This window comes from Python bivittatus, unplaced genomic scaffold, assembly GCF_059951505.1.
Source record: "Python bivittatus isolate LINGU-HERP-01145 unplaced genomic scaffold, Pbiv_v1 ctg000430_np1212, whole genome shotgun sequence".
NCBI classification, from domain to species: domain Eukaryota; kingdom Metazoa; phylum Chordata; class Lepidosauria; order Squamata; family Pythonidae; genus Python; species Python bivittatus.
This window is the reverse complement of record NW_028277071.1, coordinates 101,953-122,943: the sequence shown is the minus strand read 5'-3', so window position 1 is coordinate 122,943 and position 20,991 is coordinate 101,953. Positions and strand designations below refer to the sequence as shown.

The window sequence follows — 20,991 nt, the reverse complement described above, 5'->3', positions numbered from 1 at the left end:
ATGGTTTCTTGAAGACGGGGTGCACCACTGTCTTCTTCAAGGAAGGCAGAGGCATTCCCTCCTGCAAGGATCAATTTACTCCATATGGATCCAACAATATGTCACCTCCTGGTAGATCTTCATTAACCAGGAAGGACATCAATCTAAAACACAAGTCGAACAGAACTGACAAATCCAAGATCTGGTCCACCTTCAAGTGACAAAGGATCAAACTTTTCTCAGGTAAAAAAACAAGACTATTCCTTGGCCAACTCAACAGGACCTGCCCAGTTGCAGTCAGAGCAGATCTGAGTGACTTTGTCCCATGGATGCCTAGAACGTTCCTCACAACGGCCCTGCAGGCCCTCCCTTCCTGCTATCCTCACAATATATTACCTAAGATGGGTTCTTACACTGTGCTTGGTCAGATTTGCTCCTTGTCTTTCTCCAACAGTACCCTAGCCATCTCTTCAGGTGTTTCAACTCCCAGAATTTCTCATAAAACCAAGGAGCACCACAGGATCCATGCATAGAAAGAATGGTGGAGACTAAGGTGGACCCTAAGGTCTTGGACAAACAGATCCCCTGGGAAAACCCCACATTCCCTCTAAAACCCATCTGGGTCCAGTAGTCATTTGGAATGAACCAATCAAATATATGCTACCTCCTTGCAGAGAGAAGCAACCCCAGCAATTTCAAAAGCAATTATAGAGTGAGCCAATCATGACAAAGACTGATGGTAATGTTCTCCACCTTCAAATCATGCTGCCTCAAAACAAAAACCAAAGCAACCATGTGAGCAATGTGTATTGGGCCCTCCATAACTTGGGTCAGGTCTGTGGTAGCCATAGAGGCCATGACCGTCTCACCTACAGCAGACTCTACATCAACCAAGGGCAAGTTAAGGTCTCCTAGGACTATCAGATTTGGAGTTTGCACTGCCAGTTCCGTGATGGAGTCAAGCAGCTCAGGGAGAGATGTCATTCCAGAGCAGGGAGGCCAGTACAGCAGCAACAAACCCAACAGCTCATCTGACAGGGTCTCAAGACCTCTTATTCTCGGTGTAAGTTTTCCTTTCAACACATCCTTCTCTTATTGCATTAGAAAGCTTCTAATGAAAGATTCAGCCACTGTTGGTAGACTGGAGAAAGTAGCATTTGCTATGGATTTTGAATGGTTAATTTATTCTCTTTGATGTTCAAAGCCATTCTTTTATCTCTACTGCAAATATTTCTCATGAGGATAATCTGTTGTTCCCCAATTCTCCTAACATTAACAGTGGAATATTTTGTAAGAAAGCAATTGACCCTGATTTCCCATGGGAATGATTTTTAATAAGGAAGCATCTTCTCATGAATATTGGCAAAATTGATAAAGGAATAGAGTGTTTTCAACATGGTCATCTGTTCCTGATAAAGAAAAAAGTCTCTGCAGTCTTCTGCTGGAATGATGTCTCTCTGAGGAATCTAACGGTACTTTTAGAGACACATCAAACAAATCTTTAAAGACAGAATATTGAAAAGAAGAGTTTAGGGCTATTATTCTTCCACCCATATTCTGCCTTTATGCATCCTAAGAGTGCAATTATTTTGTCCCTTAGCATAAAGTAGAAAGGTGTTTATTTTTCCTTCTTTTAATGATCATTAATGGAGTAGGTCTTGATCCAGAATATATTATATATATAAAATTGCTCTGAAAAGATTCACATGTGTAGAACATGGGAAGGTTGCATCTTCGATCACTCCCAACACCTCCTAGTACGGCATCATTCCTTCCTCAAGATGTTCATGTAGATGGGGATCAAACGCCCCATAATAAAGATTAGTTAATGAAATATTAATGAAATATTTTGATTCACATTCGACGCTTATACAATGTTGGATCTCTTATAGGAGTCTTATAAACAGTTTTCTGTTGGCAGAAGAAAGGCCGTGAATGTATATTAGCATATATTCAGAATGGGATGAAGAGACCCACCAATGGAATAGCAATAGTGAAGGACATATGATGAATTATACAAAGCCTCTGTCTAACATGTACCAACACATCACCCAAATGACTATTGTTTCCCCATTGGCTGCAATGAGAATGGAATCTTTGGTTCAGTGTGGTTTCTTGATCAAATGTGGATTAATTTAATTTGATCAGAAATTGGGTTTGATTCAACTTGGCTCTTCAGTTCCAAATGATAGCTAAAGACAGTTGGATTTTCTGAAATGTCACATAGATTTGTGGGCCTGTGTGTGAAACTGATGCTTAGAGTAGACCTTCTGATTTAACTTCCTGATAAGCCTTTGAGAGCCAGGTCTCTGTCTATCTGGTTAGATATATTCTCTTGAATACCCATTCACTTTTATTGAAGTGATTTAATACCTGAAGCTTACTCCAAAGAAAACATAAATCCAGGGCAGACTAAGTTGGGGAAGAAAGCAAATATAGAAACTATTCTGCAGGGTTGGTGCAACATTGGGTGGAGAGGGGATTCTAATGTTAATTTCTTGTACTGGATTTAAATTTATGAAGTTAAGGTGGTTGAAAATAAGTACACATTAACATCTTTATGATTCTAATTGTAAAGCGGGATTCCCAAAATGCAGATTGACATCTGAATACATATTAAAAGTTATGAAAGAAATCACAAAAATTTATACAACCTCTAGTTGCAGAGATGATGTGAGAGTTTCTAGCAACAGATTAGGAGGATCTCATCAGGCCCTTGTGACACTTTTCCTCCATGAACTGGTTAGCAATAGGCTCCTGAGTGCAATAAAGTTGCTGATTATTACCTACAGAGCCTTCATAGCATAAGGTCTTTTTGTTTAAAGGGCTGTCTGTTTTCTGAAGCATCTGTCCAGCCTGTACATTTGGGCAGAGTTGGCATACTCTAGATCTCATCCATTGAGCAGTGATGCCAGATAGGCCCTAGGAAGCATGCCTTTTCTGTCACAACACCTATCTTCTGGAATATCAGCCCACTCAAGATGGGTCTAATCCCCACCCTGGCCATGTTCGAAAGAGCTCTGAAAACCTGCTTCCTTCCCCAGGCCTTGGATTAGAGTGGCCCTAGATTACATTTTTCTAAAGAGCTCCATACAAAAATATTATGAAACTTCAGCAGTCCTGTTCCTACCAATTTATACTTTCTTCATGGAGTGAAGACTGGAAACTCTCTCAAGCATTTCCACAATATTATTTTTTCTGTTCAGTAGTAAAGTAGACTGAGACAGCAATGCTTTATTTATTTGTTCAATTTGTATACTTGTCCAACTCACATACAGTACATGACTCTGGGCAGCTCACACAGTTAAAAATCACCCCCCCAAAAAAAAATTTACAAATAAATAACCAACCAATAACAGAAAAAAAAAAAAATACCATCAAAACACGTCAGAACAATTAATATCCATTAAAACCCTAAAAAACAATCTGTAGGAGAGCGTCATCCATCTTACAACGGTGAAACTATTTCGCAACCTCCGTACCACCACCAGATCCCCAGGCACAAAGGCAAAGCCATGTCTTGAGGATCTTCCAGAAGACCAATCTAATCACAGGGGGGATGATGTTCCAAAGGGCAGGTGGTGTGATAGAAAAGGCTCTCCTCCTGGGTCCTGTCAGATGACACTCCTAAATGGATGGGATGCTGGACCTGACGGAATGGTTAGATGAAACTGGGCAGAGGCAGTCCCTCAAGTAACCTGGCCCCATGCCATGTAGGACTTTATAGGTCATTGCCAGCACCTTGAACTGAACCCAGAAACAAGTGGCAACCAAATCATCTGTCAACCCATGCAGCTCACGAAACAGAGGTGTCGCATACGCTGATCTAGGAGCGCACATAACTGCCTACGCCACTGCATTTTGCACCGGTTGCAGCTTCTAGATGTTCTGTTAAATGAACTCTAATCAATACAGTGGAGAACAAATATATATAAGAACACTGGGAGAAAATAATCATTTGAATTCTTTTTTGCCCAGGAATTACAGATTGGAAACCATACTTGAAAATGTCTGCCCATTTTAAGTTGTTGTTTAAATTGAAAAACACAACAAGAAAATAAGAGCCGGGTGTGCATTTTTAGCACATTAAACTGTTCAGATACAACTTGAGTGTATTCTCACAGAGGTGGACCAGCAATGAAAACAACCCAAATTCTGTTTTGCACAATGCCGTTATAGAACAAAAACAGAACAGTGCAGTGGTTAACATATTGGTTTAGAAGTTCAAGTTTATCTTGAATCTTCTTAGGTAACTTTGTACTTCTCTCAGACCGACCTACATAACATGGTGGTGTTATGAGGATAAACTTAAGGGGATCCCCACAGAAGCCATCTTGAGTTCTTGGAGAAAAGGCAGAAGAGAAGTCTAACAAGAAAAGAGAGCGGTATTTATTAATTTTTAAGATTTATATCCTGCTGTCTCCCACATGACTTTGAGTAACTAACAAAAATATAAACCTTAAAATCACATAGTCAGCAGAAGGGGGTGGGTGGAAACCCTCTAAAACTTTAACCACATCTGTTTTGAACTCTTTCCTAAAATGTGGTAAGCCTCGACATGTTTGTTCTACGCCACAGACCCCACCAAAGAGAAAATGGCATCGACTGTTAGTGTCACATATGCCCATGATGGGATCTGAAAAGGCCACTTTTGTAGAAGACTTGAGAAAATAGAGTGAATTATTCAACAGGTTTGTAAATCACTGTTATCATCATGTAGAAGAGTTGCTTATGAAATGTGCAGACAATGCAAAGGTAGGAAGAATAGTCAACACCATGGAAAACAGATTTAAAACAGGAATACATCTGAAAAGCATCTTAACAACACTGGAATGAGATGAAGCCATTTCTTGCCAATGCCAGGATAAAAACTGCTTACTCTTTTCTTACAAAAGTCTGTAATTACACTTCAGTAGATAAGAATAAATTCCTTTTTTGATTTCTCTGGGTCATGTATTGAATTCAACTTTTAAAGAAAGCAAGAACGAGTGATAACGTAGCGCAATCTGAGTAATTCTTTCATTATCATCACTATCAATTTCAGCATCACCCAATTGCAAATAATATCCCAGACAAGTTCTCATATTTCCCAATTTTTAAAATTGCTTTAAATTAATTTTGTTCATAATTTCAACAGCTACAGTCTCAACTGTTGACTGTAGCTTCCAAGCAATACCATATACTATTATGGCTCAGTTTTTACTTTTTATGGAAGGGATACAAAGATAATCTTCTCAAGACCATCTAGGTTTACAGTAGGACAACATATCAAGTTGTTTACAATTCTGTTAACAATATATTACTCAAAATCTTAAGCATTCATTCAGAATATCTATCAGTTATAAATGTACAGTAACTGTTTAGAGATGGAACTGGGGATCGGAAGAACACAGGTATTTGGGTTGATCAAATACTATTTTTGAATTTTATATCTTACTAGTGGACTGTCTCATAAGCCCAACCATTCTCCTGTTGTTAAAGTCTCTAGTTGCAGCAATGAAATATGCAGACCAGGATGGCATAAAGTTGCATAAAGCTCAATGCGAAAATTCCAGTAAACAAAAATTAATTAGGAAATGTTGCATAGAAAAAATATAATTTGTAAGGGTGTGAGTTGGAGTTATTTGTTTAAGTTGTGCAAGGGAGAAAATGATTTTTTTTAAGGTATATCCAAAATCTGTGGAACAATTGGACATTTTCTAGGCTTTCTTTTAAAAAAAAATCATTGAGAAGTTGGAGTAAACCAGATTATAAAGAAATCTATGAAATGCTGTGGTGAACTAGATTTATGGTGATCCACAGTTCTCTAGTCAATCATAACTCCATTTTTATTTATTTGTGATTCTGAAATATTTTATTCCAGGTAAACCCCTTTTTCAGAGAATTTTTTACTTCCTTGTTTCTGAGAGTATAAATAAAAGGGTTGAGCAATGGTGTAACCAGAGTATTCAAAAGGGAAACTACCTTGTTCATATTTAATGATGCATGTCCTGTTGGTCTGACATATATAAAAATGATTGCCCCATACAACAGAACAACAACTATTAAGTGAGAGATACAAGTAGAAAAAGCTTTTTGCCTTCCAGAAACTGAAGGGATTCTCATCACAGTGGAGATTATGAAGATGTATGAAACCACTGTCAACAGGGAGTTGCTGAACACCACAACAGTGGCAACAATAAAGACTACCCATTCAATGGGATGAGTGTCAGTACAAGCCAGCTTTAGCAATGGTCCAACATCACAGTAGAAGTGATTGATAGTATTGGGACCACAGAATGGAAGATGGAAGACTAGAATTGTCTGCACCAAGACAGTCATCAGGCCACCAAACCAGGATCCACAAGCCAGTTGAATGCAAACTCTGCTGCTCATGGTAGTCTGATAATGAAGGGGGTGGCAGATGGCCATGTAACGGTCATATGCCATAGCGGTGAGAAGGAAGAATTCTGTGGCCCCCAGGAAAAAGTGGGAAAAGGCTTGAGCTTTGCAACCAGTCAGGCTGATAGATTTCTTGATGGTGAGTAAATTGGCCAAAAGTTTAGGGATTGTAGCCGACACATACATGATTCCTAGGAATGAGAGGTTGCTTAGGAAGAAGCACATTGGCTTATGGAGAGTAGGGTCATAAGCCACAATGGCAACAATGACAATGTTCCCAGTGATGGTCAAGATATAGATCATCAAGACACCCACAAACACCAGAAATCCTACTTTTTGGATGCTGGGAAATCCCAGTAAAATGAATTCAGCCACAGCTGTTTGGTTCTCCATCCCAAGCCTATTTATCAAAGAGCAGAATAATTGTTGAGCAGCATCAGATAATCTCGATTCATCGAGATTATTATTCTACAGCTTGACATTTCATCAGCCAAACCAAACCAAACCTATGTCCTAGAACCAAGTTCAGAAGGAATAAAAAGTTGTATCAACGGTTACCAGGCCTTTTAGTGAAATATGTTTGTACCAGAAAGATAATTCTGTTCAAAAATAAAGTTGATTATTTTTTATTTTAAATCTGCAACATAAAGTTTTGTTGTATAGTTTCTACAGCATGAGTCTCTCTCCATTGGAGGGGGGGTGGTTGAAGAAAACTTTGACCAAACTGTGAGGCCTCTTCTTTTGTTTCTTCTTTGATTGATCCTTGTCAACTTGGAAAGGGTCTGATCAGTGCAAGAATCCACATTCAAGCATCTCTAAGACATGGCTATTTAAGCTCCTCTTGAATGCATCCAGTGAAGGGGAGCCCTCCAACTCTCTGATTTTGTGATGGAATGTGCCAGTGACCTTGGAAGATGGGGGATGATCAGATAAAAGGGAAAGGAGTAACGGCCAGAGGAAAAACCTAGGAAGGACCCACTCCAACTACTCATGCAGAAAATAAGGAGCGCAGGAGGTCTGTACTTTCAGACTTGCAAGATTCTGTTAATGTAGCCTTACAATAAAGTAGAATTAGCTCATCTAGTCATGCTTCCTGTCTGGTCTACCTGAGATTTAACAGATTTGCCCTGTTTAACTGCTCTTACTGTTACGACACTTTTCCTAACATTCAATTAGAATCTGCTTTCCTGTTGCTTAAATCCATTAGCCTTATCTTGTGAGCTATGGGGTAATAGAGAAAGAAGAAGTCTTGACCTTCTTTTATGTGGCACCTTTTCAGAGGTTGGAAGATGCCATTTGGACCCTCAAGTCCAACTCTCTGCTCAGTGAGGAATCCAGATCAAAGCATCCCTGACAGATGACTGTCTAGTCTCCTCTTGATTGCATTCAGTGCAAGGGAGTCTATCACATGTATGAGAGATTTAGTGTCCTCTCTGGCAATCTATATGGAGAGAGAAAAAGTGAGAGAAGCTCACAAGAATATTGTCTACAATGTATGATGTATACAAGGGCAGCTAAAAGCCTTCCCTCCATTTCCCAAACCTTGCAGTTCATTTCCTTTGAAATCAATGGGTCAAATTTCAATTGCAACTTGATTTTCATAGGAACTAAATCCTGCTGATATAGTACAGATCTTAATAATCTCCCTTAAATTCCCGGTTCATGGTTATATTCATGAAAATAAATATCAGCTCCCATTTTCAATTCCCCAAATTCTCTTTTATAGCCCCTTAATAGATGTAGGCATGCTATTGAAAATGAGAATATTGTCATTCTCATTTAGCAGAGTAAGAGGGATGGAATGATGGCTTCCATTTCAACATTAGCAATTCGTTGTGATTTTTAAAAGGTTTTCAGATTTCCTTTTGTTTCAATACTTGGGAGTTTTTCTAATAACTGCTCTTTTTTATAATTATGAGATGCTGGAAACGTAGACCTACAATTCAGCAATAAACATGCAAGGAACGGAGTTCATTTTTGAGATTTGATCATTCATTTGACTGCATATGATTCTCATGGCTTTACATTGGAAATAGTATCACTCAGTTGCGTGAATGTGTTTCTAAGGGAACTTCTATCTAGTATTTCAGTTGAGCAATGATGATGATGATGATTTCACATTCAGTTGAAATTCATGTTCACTGAATCTCATATTGTACAATATGGAATATTTAACCAGAAGAAAGTTTGTTGTATTGACCAAGATATGTTAATCGATTTAAAACCATGAATCTTTATTAGGTAATGTCAGCCCCACTAGGTAGACCAGATCAAGAAATCAACTCCGTAGGAGGCTAAAACTATTTGTATTGAGATTGGCTTTCATAACAGAATCTTGCAAGCCTGATTGTGCTGGACCTCCTCCTCCTTATTATTGTTCAGTGAATTAGGGAGACATCTGTCTGAGAGGCTTCTGAATGTTACCTGTCTGTTGTAGACTTAAAATATTTTTTACCCCTCATTGCCCTAGCCATGGATCTTGCATAGCCCCATCAAGGTCATCTTCCTTATTCTGTACAGATATAGAATTGGAAAGCTTTCTAATAAGTTAATAAAATAATTTATTAACAAGTTTAAATTACCCTTATCCTTATCCTTACTACTATTATTAAACTGGCATCCAATTGTTCACGTAGGAATTTATGAAAAACTTGGTTGATTGTACATTTATCCCGGTTATTTTAAAAACTTTATTTCTCATGCACATTTGTAATTTTAATCAATTCACTCCTTCTCTGTGAGAATTTCGTCAACCATTCATCCTAGAAAAATAATAAAAGAAGAGAAAATACTCACTTGAGTAGATGCTCAGGTTAATTCATGAAGCAACTAGTTGGGTGTCATTTTTCTTTTCCCTAAACCAACTTGGGCATATAGTCTAGACTTTTTACATCATACAATGTCATAAAACCTATACTGTAGGTAACATCATACACTGATGAGGTTGGGTAATAAAATATCTGCAAGCCAACAGCCAAGATTCTGAGCATGAAGAACTCTACAGTTCAACCTTGAGCTACATATATTCTCTTCCACTTTTACTGAAGGAAACACAACATCTTTTTCATAGACCCTTATTAAAAGTGATGTTTGATAAACTATTTCTTTCTTCCTGATGCCAGGTTGATGCAGGATTGACCCCAAAATAAATGTCCTTATGTCTCATCCCTAAATTTCTACACTCAATTTGTACTCAGTAATGAAGATACACATTCCTCATCAAAGGCTCTGAAGACCATTTTTGATTTATAAGAAAAAAAAAAATCAGCATTGTCTAATCATTCCACCAAGGAGATCAAGTCATCTGAGACAGAGACCAAGAAACCCCTTTGGGGATTTTAGATGCCAATACAAAACCAAACCAAAAAACTAGAATATGAGTTACTTAAAGTTCTGTTTCAAGATTTCAAACTGTAATATATTGTTATTATCATCAACATCATCATCTTGGTTGTCGTCGTCATCATCATCACCGTCTTCTTCTAGAATCCAGAATGGGCTGTTTACTTCTTAGGAGTACAACTAAGTGAGAAATAAAATGTATTATATATCTCTATGGAAATGAAGTTCAGGTTGTCACAGGAAGGATCAAGCCTTGCTCATAAATTATATTTAGAAAACTAGAGGCACTGCAATTTTCTCCCTTCTCTAGCACTTCCTGGAATGAGTGTGTGATATAGGAAGCCCTGCATAGGGACAAAACCTTCCTACAGTTTCCACTATAATAAATTGTACCTTGGGCAGCGCTGCGTTCGTTACTAAGGGTCATGTGATTATGCAGATTTTCATGTCATTCATTTCAAGACCAAGGAGGACAATCCAAGATCAAGGAGCATTTCTGGATGTCCACAGTGTACTGTCATTTTGCAGTCATTGTGAAGACACCAGTGGGAACATCTGGCATATTAGTTCCTTCAGAATTTTAAACTGAAAATTACCTTGAGCCTACCAGGGGAAAACTGATTAGTACAGAGTAAAAATTCTAAATAGAACAATAAGCAAGCATGCAAGTAAGTTAGGGACCATGATCACATTTTTGGGGTATATATAATATATACCTACTTTTATAGCATATATATATATTTCGACTCCTGGTGACTGCCCTGCAGTTTTCTTGGCAAGATTTTGGAAGTGGTTTGCCATTGCCTCCTTCCTAGGGCTGAGAGAGAGGGACTGGCCCAAGGTCACCCAGCTGGCTTCGTACCTAAGGCAGGACTAGAACTCACAGTCTCCTGCTTTCTAGCCTGGTGCCTTAACCACTATTCCAAACTCTCTCTCTCTCTCTCTGTCTCTCTCTGTCTCTGTCTCTCTCTCTCTCTCTCTCTCTCTCCCCCATAATTATTTTTAGTATGTATAATGTATGCCACCTGTTATGCAATAACTCCAAGCACTATAAAACTTGAAAATACAATTTACATACCCTAAAATGCAATTAAGCATAAACTTACAAAATAATGAGTTAGTTTGTGCATATGTGTGTCAGTGGCCATGTGTAGCAGAATAGAACTATCACAAATGGTAAAATGTCAGCGTGAATAAAACCCTTTATGTCATGTTTCTCTCCACCTGCTGGATTGGTGCTGTCTGGATCTTTTCGTAGGAGATTTCTATGAAAAGAGCTTTCTCTTAGTTGTTGCAAAATGAATATTCAGAGGACATTGAACAACAAGATGGACTTTTATTGATAATTGTAATAAGCAAGCAGATTGATACAGCAGAAGTCATCTCAACAGGCTTGGTTCCTGTTTTGGCATAACAAAATGTAAGACCGCATCTGACACATTTTCAGTAACAGGGTTATAGTGTAGTAGTTATGCAGTAATTATAATAGTTGCCCCATACAACATTAGCTTAAGCATAATTAATCTCAAGCATAATTTCCATTAGGTTTGCATGTTAAAACAGAAAGATCCTTGTCAGTAGTGAACCCAAGTCTTATCACATAGGTTTATTGCAGGCCATCTGGAGAACTCCAATCATCTATTTTTTTCTTATTGGCTTTCTCTTAATCTAGATTTTGTGACTGTTTATTTTCCTTGCCATTGCTGGGCCTCCAAAATGAGTTATTATTGGATTACTGTGTTATATCCTTTATTAGGCACATCCCCTTGGGAGCAAACCATCCTTAAAGGAATTCTAAAGTGAAGCTAAATGAAACATAAAATCAGTGATCAACTCATATGTTCATCAGGGCAAATTAATTTTGCTTTCTAGATATACGGTGAAGTTATCAATACGATAATAAGTCTTTCATGTCCACATGGAGACAACTCAATAGACTTGAAAAGTAGCATTAGCAGTTGGATACCACACATATGCCCAGCCAGGCTGATTTCTCCAAATGGGAGATGAAACTTTCATAACTGGAACTGGAACTGAGGACAGGCTGGTGTTGTCTCACAGCTGCCAAATACATTTGTTCTTCTCACTACTCCCAGCCCTTTTTTTTTGGGGGGGGGGTAATGTAACCTCAAATTTCACCATCCTCTAGACCCAAAACATACTTAAATTTCCTGAAACAAGTTTCCTTCAGCTGCAGGGAAGACGTATGACCACTCAGAACCGTCCTTAAGCAGAATGGTCTATAAACCAGACTACAGAGTGATTCTCCTTCTAATAGCGACCTCAGCTGGAGGATGACAATAGGACTGTGGCTAAAATGGAGCCAGTGAAAACATGTCTGATGAAAGTCAGCATCTGGGGAAAGACTGAGCTTCCTTTACCTCACTGGGAATCAAGTCAATTTATTCTAAATAAGCTTTAATTTTATAGTATATTTTATTAAAAAGTACCCCATCAGTGAAACATTTTTTGTTTAATACATGTCACTTTTTTCAAAGCTTCTTTAACATCTTTGTTCCTCAGAGTGTAGATGAAAGGGTTGAGGAGTGGGGTTACAATGGTATTAAGCACAGAAACCACCTTGTTTATTTCCAACGATGAGTTGGCTTTGGGCTTCACATACATGAACATTACCGTTCCATACTGGATGGATACAACAGTAAGGTGGGCAACACAAGTAGAGAAAGCCTTCTGTCTCCCTGAAGATGAAGAGATGCGCATGATGGTGGAGATGATGAAGGCATATGAGATTGCAGTCAATAAGAAAGAACTGAACAAAAGAAGGGCTGATCCCAGTAGCACCATCTGTTCAAGAAGATATGTATCAGCACAAACTAAGTTCAGTAAGGGGGTCACATCACAGTAGAAGTGGTTGATCAGGTTGGGACCACAAAATGGGAGCTGGCACAGTAAAACTGTTTGGACAATGACGGTGAAGAACCCTCCCAGCCATGAACCCAAGGCTAGCTGGAGACAAAGCCTGTAATTCATGATGACGCTGTAATGCAGTGGATTGCAGATGGCAATGTAGCGATCAAAGGACATTGAAGCGAGCAGGCAGAATTCTGTGGCTCCAAGGAAGAAGTGGAAAAAGGCTTGAGTGATGCAACAGTAGAAACAGATGGACTTTTTCTCTGCTAGAAAGTGAGCCAGCATCTTAGGTGACAGGGTGGTGACATAGAAGATCTCCAAGGAAGAAAAGTTCCCCAAGAAGAAGTACATAGGATGATGAAGGTGAGGATCATGGACAACAATGATGATAATTAGGATGTTTCCAATGATTGTGAGAAGGTAGATAAAAAGAATTGGTACAAAGAGATACTTCTGCACCTCAGCCGAGCCTGGAAACCCTTGCAGGATAAACTCAGTGACTACAGTCTGATTGGTCTGATACATTTGTGAGGATGTCTGACAAGGACAAAAAAAAAGGATAAAGATTATAGGCTGGTTATCTTATCATACTATTTAAATTGCTCATCCCTTTTTAGATAAGGAAAATGTTAAATCAGGGTTTCTCAACCTTGGCAACTTTAAGATGTGTAGACTTCAACTCCCAGAATTCCCCAGCCAGCAAGGCTGGCTGGGGAATTCTGGGAATTGAAGTCCACACATCTTAAAGTTGCCAAGGTCGAGAAACACTGTGTTAGATGCTAGATTTGGCCTATATTTCAACAATGCTCCTTATAACATAAAATACTATTGTATGTAGAATCACAGATCAGATTATTAGATTAAAAAATTAGAATTATTTAGGGGCATTAGGCACATCAGTGCTCTTTGTCCAATATTCATCTCTGTCACTACCGATAGCAAACTCTATCAGAATACTAATAGTTCTGTAACTAAATAGACCTGCTAAAAAACAATAAGGAAGAATATGAGCCCACCCAAAGTAGAAAAAGTATATTTAAGGAAAAAAAGAGCCAAGACAGCAAAAAAGAACATCGTACAAGCTCATTTGAATTCATGACAATTTCAGGAGATACAGAAAACATGCAGACACACAGTGATGAACCAGTAAAAAGATGATGGGATGGGGTATTTCAGAAGAGGTCATGGCTAGTTGGTTAAAATATTGAGGAGGGCCTCTGAACATTTATCTTTTTGACCATCTCACTCAACTCCTTGTAGGATGTGATGTGATGTGTGTATTTAAATACACATATATGGCATTTGGGGCATGACACCACAATTGTTGCTAGTCATTTTAGATGCTTTAGGTATTTGTTTTTTTTTTCATTTTTGGTATTATCTTGTATTTCATTCTGCTTGAAGTTCCTGAGAGTCAGTTTAGATTGTTGCAGGGTAGAAGTTTGATAAATGGATAAATAAATGGCCAAAATCAATAACAATTCCAAGAATAACAAAAAATAAAAAGAATCATAGAGTTGGAAGAGATTATGAAGATTACCTGGTCCAACCCTTTGCAATGTGCAGAAAAAAACAAACTGTCTATAAGAAGTGGATGTCCATAGAATCACATTCACATAATCATGTTACAGACTCACTTCTACATCAAGTATGTGAAAAGAACAGTTTACAATCAGAGACCTACAAGAAATAATTAACGGGGAACTCAACTTTCCTTCCTGGAGAGCTGATATTACAAACTCTTGTGTTTTGCTTCTATATTTTTCAAGTCTGTCTTGGTAGATATTGAAAAATGTTTTGGCTGAGGGAAAGAACATGGCACTAGAAAACGTCATGTTTTCCTCTCCCTTCATTGCAGTACTAGGACCGATTTTTAAATTAAAAGCTCTTTGTGGGGGGGGGGGGGCAGGGTCTAGAAGTGGTCTTCATCATGGAAATCAGGGCTGTCAGCATCAATATTATGAACACTTTCAGATCCTGATCGGAGCATCATAGGTTAGTTAGTGGCTGTGTTCAAAACACAAACTAATCCAGGTTAGACAAAGAAGGATAGATACTTTTGCAAGACATGTAACTTTGGTGTGCATTGACATTAGAGAGGGTTTTTCATTGAGTAGGTTAACATATTGTATGAACTTAGTCCCTTTGTTCAATTTTTGGTCTCTCCACCCTCCAGAATTGTGAGACTTGTGGCAGTCTAGAATGATTAAAATAAAATGTCCACAGTGGAGAATAAATTGCATTGCTATACACATTACACAGTCCCCTCAAATTAAGCCCCAGAGACAATCATAAGGCACTCAATCAAAAAGCTACAAAGGATTGACAACAATGATAAGTCAAAGGTTCTCTAAAATAATTCTGCTTTTCATGATTTCCTGAACCCTAACAAGGTAGACCTGGTCAGATTTCAAGGATGAAGGAAATTTATAGTTCCATGTCTTGTATAAACTCCCTGGATAGACAAATCCACTAATCAGGTTAAATATGCTGTATAAACCTACATACTCCTTGATCTTAATAAGGCTTCACATGAAATACAGTTCAGGCACTGAAGATTAAATGTACTCACAGAATGAAATGGCAAGCTTTCCAAGATCTATCAAATGGAATTCCACCCTTCCATCAACAACAAGCTTTTCCTGAGATTTAAAATGAAAATAAAACAGACGTGCATGAAAGGGAGATCAAAATTCAAGGCATTCTGCAAGATGGAGGAAAAGAGAAAGCTATATCCAGGTTTGCCCTGCAAAAAAAAGGCGGGGGGGGGGAATAACTGTCTAGATTTTATTTAAATACTATAGTTCCAATTCATGGTGCTACATGGAAGTGGGTTCCTTACAGGTCTGCTATATTTTTAGTCATTTTTCCCTAAGCCACAAGTGAGTTTTGAAGCAAATCATAATATCCCGGAGAGACCTTATTAGAAGTGTGTGAACATGTATGTGTGTGTTTTTGTAATATTATGCTACGTAGGCATACAGTGCAAGCTATATAGGAAAGAAGTCATGTGCATTTTCACGAACCTAATTTCTAGGCTTAAATTTATTTAATGTTTGGCTTGCTAGTTTTTTCCCAATAAACACATTTTTGTAAGCTTTTCCCCTTAATATTTCAACACACAGTGTTTGTCTGTATAGTAGTGGGAAAACACAATGGCAAGAAGAACTCTACCTGCTTGCACTTTGGGAGCACAAATTAGTTTGAAATTGTTGAAATCTCATGGGAGAGTCTACGCCACTTAAATCTTAATTTTATATTTCTGGGATAAATGTGCCGCCACTCCTGGTGAGATTTACAATAATTACCAAACTTGGCCTCAGCCCATATGAATCTGTTGCAATTCTAACAAAGGAACTCCCCCTTTTTCAGAGCTTTCTTTTTTGTCCTAGCAAATAGGTGATCATATTCCAGGATGAGCAAAAAGACTGAATCCACCCCATTTCCCTGTTCAGCATGTTTATCAAAGAATCCAGCAGTCAGGAACGGTCCATGCAATCTAAAATCCAATAAAATTGAATTTAAAAAGAAAATAACACTAAGTGTAGTGGTATCTGGGAAAGACCTTGGGAGACTGGGTGAGGAGTCACTGCCAAGGAAACAGTCAGATAAGAGGCAGCTGAGCCCACAGCTACATAATGGGTAGAGCAAGAGGCTCAGAAGGGACCCTCCCTAGTTTCTCAGGCTGTAAAGGAGACGGTGGTAGAATTGTACTTTCAGACTTGCAAGATTCTGGCAATGTAGCTTTACAATAAAGTAAACTTAGCTCATCTGATTGTGTTTCTTGTTTGGTCTACTTAGTAAGGCTGACATCAATCTTGCTTCTGATTGAGTTCTATAGTTATGATTCTATAGTTCTACAGTTCTACCACCCTCCTGAAGTTTAATCAGATTCACTCAACAGGGAGGGTGGGAGGAGTGGTCTCCAAGCAAACCATATTGATCACATGCACAGTGACATCATCACACAAATGCCACACTATCTTCACACATGTCTCATTCTTCCCCTCCAGCCTCACCTCCCCAGATATCTACAGGCAGAAGACAATACATCTGCTGATCGAATAGTGATTCAGATGATTGATTGAGTTGTTTTTGACTCCTAGCAACCACGTAGATAGATTTGCTCCATGAAGATTCTGATGGCCCCAACCCTATTATTCTTTTGCAAGGCGTTGAAGACCTCGTGGTTTCCCTAGGCATTTGGTTCAGGGGTGGATAACCCCTGCTGTTGGTGGTGGTGAGTGGAGTCAAAAGTTTCCTTGGGTGCCAGAAGATGCTTTATGGAGTTTTTTGTTGTAATCTTGTAAGCTTGCCAGAGTCAGTTGTGTGAGATGGGGTGTGTGTGTGTGCATTTCCACCTCTAAAATACAAGATAGGCATTCCTTGCTAATCTGATGCCTTCCAGATATGATGGGATTATAGTACTCAGTATCCTGATCCAATGCATTAACCAAAATTCACATCTTCCAAAATGTTGAAGTGCAACTCCTCATTTAAAATAAACACAGTGAGGAAAAAATGCACAAGAGTCCAGATGTGGCAATAATGCACGATAAGCATTGTATAAGATTAATTTCATGCAAAACACACACCCACATGAGACATCTTTGCAAAAAGTCCTTTTTAAAAAAATCAGAATCAAACTCCTGTGGAAGTGGGGTAAGCAGAATTTGAGACTAGAAAAAAATAAATAAAATGGGATTAAATCAGCACTGACATATTTGTCCCTCTGTACATCTGAACAATGACTATTCTTTAATGCTCAGCGGAATTTGAGGTTAAACCAGCTGAACGTGAGTCAGAGTAAACTGTGCCTTATTATAGACAATCCTATGCAAATCCTTCTTCCTTTCATCAATGTTATATGACACTTACGTATCGTTCCTTGAACACTTTTTGGAATGTTTTCTCTTCCAAGAACATTGTCATTGCTTTTTTATGCTAACAGATAACGTGTCATGAAGAGTTTAATAACAGTCTTTATACTGATGAACATCTTCTTTGGTAAGTGAAAAATACCTCCAAAAAAAAAAAGAAAGAAAAAAGGTGAAAAGGTGACCTCATTATGGATTATTTTTACATGGGGCAAGACATCCCTATTAGACTGAGGAAAATCTTATATTTCTTCAACTAACTAAGAATGCCTGTCTGCAGTCCATCATCTTTAACAATGGGGATGTGATTGACTGTTTTGAGTAAGTCCATCATAGTTAATAACTTAATAATAACTTTAATGTATTGTTGATTTTTTGAATCATGATGGATCCCGGACAGACTTTATTTTCTTTCCTTACCCTTTCCAGTTTGTTGTTTTGGTCCAACAACTAAAAGCTTTTCTTCTTTCTTCTCTCCTGCCAGCAATCTTATGAATGTATTATTTTGCAAATGTACCATCCCATTATATATCAGTCCCAAAATTATGAAAAGTTAATAAACTAGCATGCTGGACATCAATCTTGAAGGCTTGGTATCTTATTGGAAAACTGTAGTGTCTGCAATTTAGAAAAACTGGATGAAGATGTGGACCTAATGATCTCAATCCCTTCTGTTTCTGTAATTTTGCAATCATTCCGATCTACTTAACACGACAGTGATTGAATGAAATGGCTGTAAAACTGTTCTTATTGATGGAGGTGCTCATCAGGTCTTATCAACATGTCCCCATTTTTTGATTCGCAGCTGCTGAGCCCCAAAAGATTCTGACCCAGCCCGTTTCAGAAATTAAACTCCCTGGAGAGACTTTGACTTTAATCTGCAAAGGAGTCTCATCTTTTCATCAGAGCTGGATTCAGTGGACGTACAGAATTGACAACAAAGGATTGAAATGGATAGGAGAGCTCAATGAGGATGGCAGTAGATCAAATGTGCGCCAGGCTCTGAGAGACCAATTTTCCATCTCCAGGGATAATTCACTGGACACAGCTTCCTTACAGATAAGGCAACTGAAAGTTGGAGACAGCGGTCTCTATTACTGCAGTGCTCACAGTGAAATAGAATAATACGCAAACTGGTCTGGCCCCAAATGGTTGTTAGTCTGTTTCTCTGATCTATCTTGCCTAGCATAGATTCTTCCAAACAGCAATGGGTGTAACCACCCTTCACAGCCACTTAAATGCTCAATATCCCTGGATGTTAGCCGATCCTAGGTGCAACCAGATCCAAAGAGAATCCAGAGTGCTTTGCTTGTATCAGATGGTCTGGGATCCTCTGTTATCGCAATGGGATCACTGGGATCAATGGCTATCTTTACCAGTTCAGTTAACAGAGTCTTGTTGTTTCTGCTGTTGATATTTTACATTTCATGGAATTTACTGTTCTTTCACCACCTCTGCAACCAGCTTCCTTGATGGGAATTTCACTTGCATTTCTGCTGTCCAGGGAGTTCATCGCCTTTAACTTGGGTTTGCTATCAAATAATTTTTTTAAACAAATTGGACTAGAAGAAAATACTGAAGTGAGATGAATTTAACACTGGCTGACTAGGGAGGTTCCAGATTCAGATCTATATTCTCACACAATTCAAATGTTAACCAGTAATACCAATGATTTCTGTCACTAATTTGTGATTAGTATTGCCCAGTAATCATAATGTTCATAATGGGGTTAGAAATGGATACAGTACTGCTCTTTTCAATCCTCCACTATTCTATAGGTCCATTGATCCAAAAACAATATGGGAAGTAAGTTAAAGAACAGCTTCAACTCTGGATTAATCTCCAAGGAGTGACTGAGAAGTAGAAGCTAAATGCAGTAAAACCTGCCTTTCTTCTGAATTTAGAAAGCCACTAAGATTCATATAACTGCCAAACCTGATGGCCCGTTCAGTTTGATGTCTATTGATGGCCCGTTCAGATTTCAAGCCTATTATACCATCCTTATGCAAATGAAAAGTCTAGATTTCCTCTCCCAGAAGCCTATAAATAAAAAGTTGACTTGACAGGCTGACAACATCCTTTTATTTTTTTTCTTAGGTCATCAGAATCATGCCTTCCTGGCCATGTCTTCTCCTCCTGGCAGCTTCTTTGGGAGGTAAGGCAACATAGAAAGAAGGATATCTTCTGCAGAATGATCCAGGCATTCAAGCCTTCAAAGGAATTAAAAGCAAAGGGGGAGGGGGGGGACAAGAATACAGACACCAAATAAAACTGAGGATCTCCACTTTGATATACTCCTGAACCCCACACTCAGATGCTCTTCATTCTGATACTATTTGGGCTGAAGGGCATCATATTTTCCTTTGCTGGGGATGGCTACTCCTAAATACAAAACTGGAGAAATAGTTAAAGTATGAGATTCTATTAAATCTAGATGACAAAAGAAGAGAGAAAGAGAGAGATAAAATTATTAGAAAATATAGGATTTGAGAATTTGTGTGTTTAAATAATCTCTCTCTCTCTCTCTCTCTCTCTCTCTCTCTCTCATCCCCCCTCCCCCTTTCTTTTTTTAATCCACAGGGATCCAATCTGAAATACAGTTTCTCCAGTCTGGTCCAGAAATTAAAAGGCCTGGAGAATCAATACGATTGACTTGTAAGACATCTGGATATACTTTCACTGACTATAGTTTGAACTGGATCAAACGGGCACCAGGAAAAGGACTGAACTGGGTGGGTGGAATTACGACGGATCACTTTAAGACATACTACGCCGAAGCTTTTAAAGGTTGAGTCACCATCACGGTGGACACTTCCATCAGCACCACGTATCTGCAGCTGACGAACCTGAACACTGAAGACACAGCTGTGTATTACTGCGCAAGAGACACACTGGAGAAAACCACATTCACAGTCACACATAAAGCCTCCAGAGAAGACCTCTTGCTTGGCTAGCAAGGAAAGCAAAACTGAATGGCTGATGCGTGGTCCCATAAAATCTTAGACAGAACCTAAAATGGAATCAAATAATCATCTAGTTCCATTCCATGCTCCTTGCCCAGAGAAAGAACCTCTGACACATCCGTCTTCTGGACAATTGTGGACAATTCTGATAAAACAAGACATAACAGATGTATACATATCCAGGGTTTGTTGTTGTTTTGGTTGCATGCCTATGAGAGCAATCCAAAGACTCCACTGCAAAGTTGACCAGGGTTCAAGCAGGAACCTCTTCATTTCTGCAAGCTTTCCTGTGGAGAAATGTTTAGAGTGCTGGGCAAAAAGGGGATGGACATTGGACACTGAAGCTGTAGGCAGTTCATTGATAGAGTTTAGAAGAAGTGCTTCTATAGGCAGATTTGCAAAGAGAATCTCCTGTGGTTCCAAACTAGAAGGAAATGTGTTAAGATCTATGAGAAAACAATTTTTAAAAGAGCCATTCCTAGAAGGAAACATACTGAAGAAGATGACTCCCACCATTGTTCATATTCCTTTCCATCTCTGACAGGCAGTCTAAAAAAACGTTCTGCCTCAAAATCCAG

General features: G+C 38.6%; 2 protein-coding genes across 2 annotated transcripts; both read right to left on the bottom strand.

Moving 5' to 3' along the window:
- Positions 1 to 5,811: 5,811 nt before the first annotated feature.
- Positions 5,812 to 6,753, bottom strand: LOC103057863 (olfactory receptor 6X1-like). Its single transcript, XM_007442658.1, has one exon. The coding sequence runs from the start codon at positions 6,751 to 6,753 to the stop codon at positions 5,812 to 5,814; it is 942 nt and encodes a 313-aa protein (XP_007442720.1).
- Positions 6,754 to 12,156: 5,403 nt separating this feature from the next.
- Positions 12,157 to 13,098, bottom strand: LOC103057626 (olfactory receptor 6X1-like). The gene has a single exon (XM_007442657.1). The coding sequence runs from the start codon at positions 13,096 to 13,098 to the stop codon at positions 12,157 to 12,159; it is 942 nt and encodes a 313-aa protein (XP_007442719.1).
- Between the last annotated feature and the right edge of the window lie 7,893 nt (positions 13,099 to 20,991).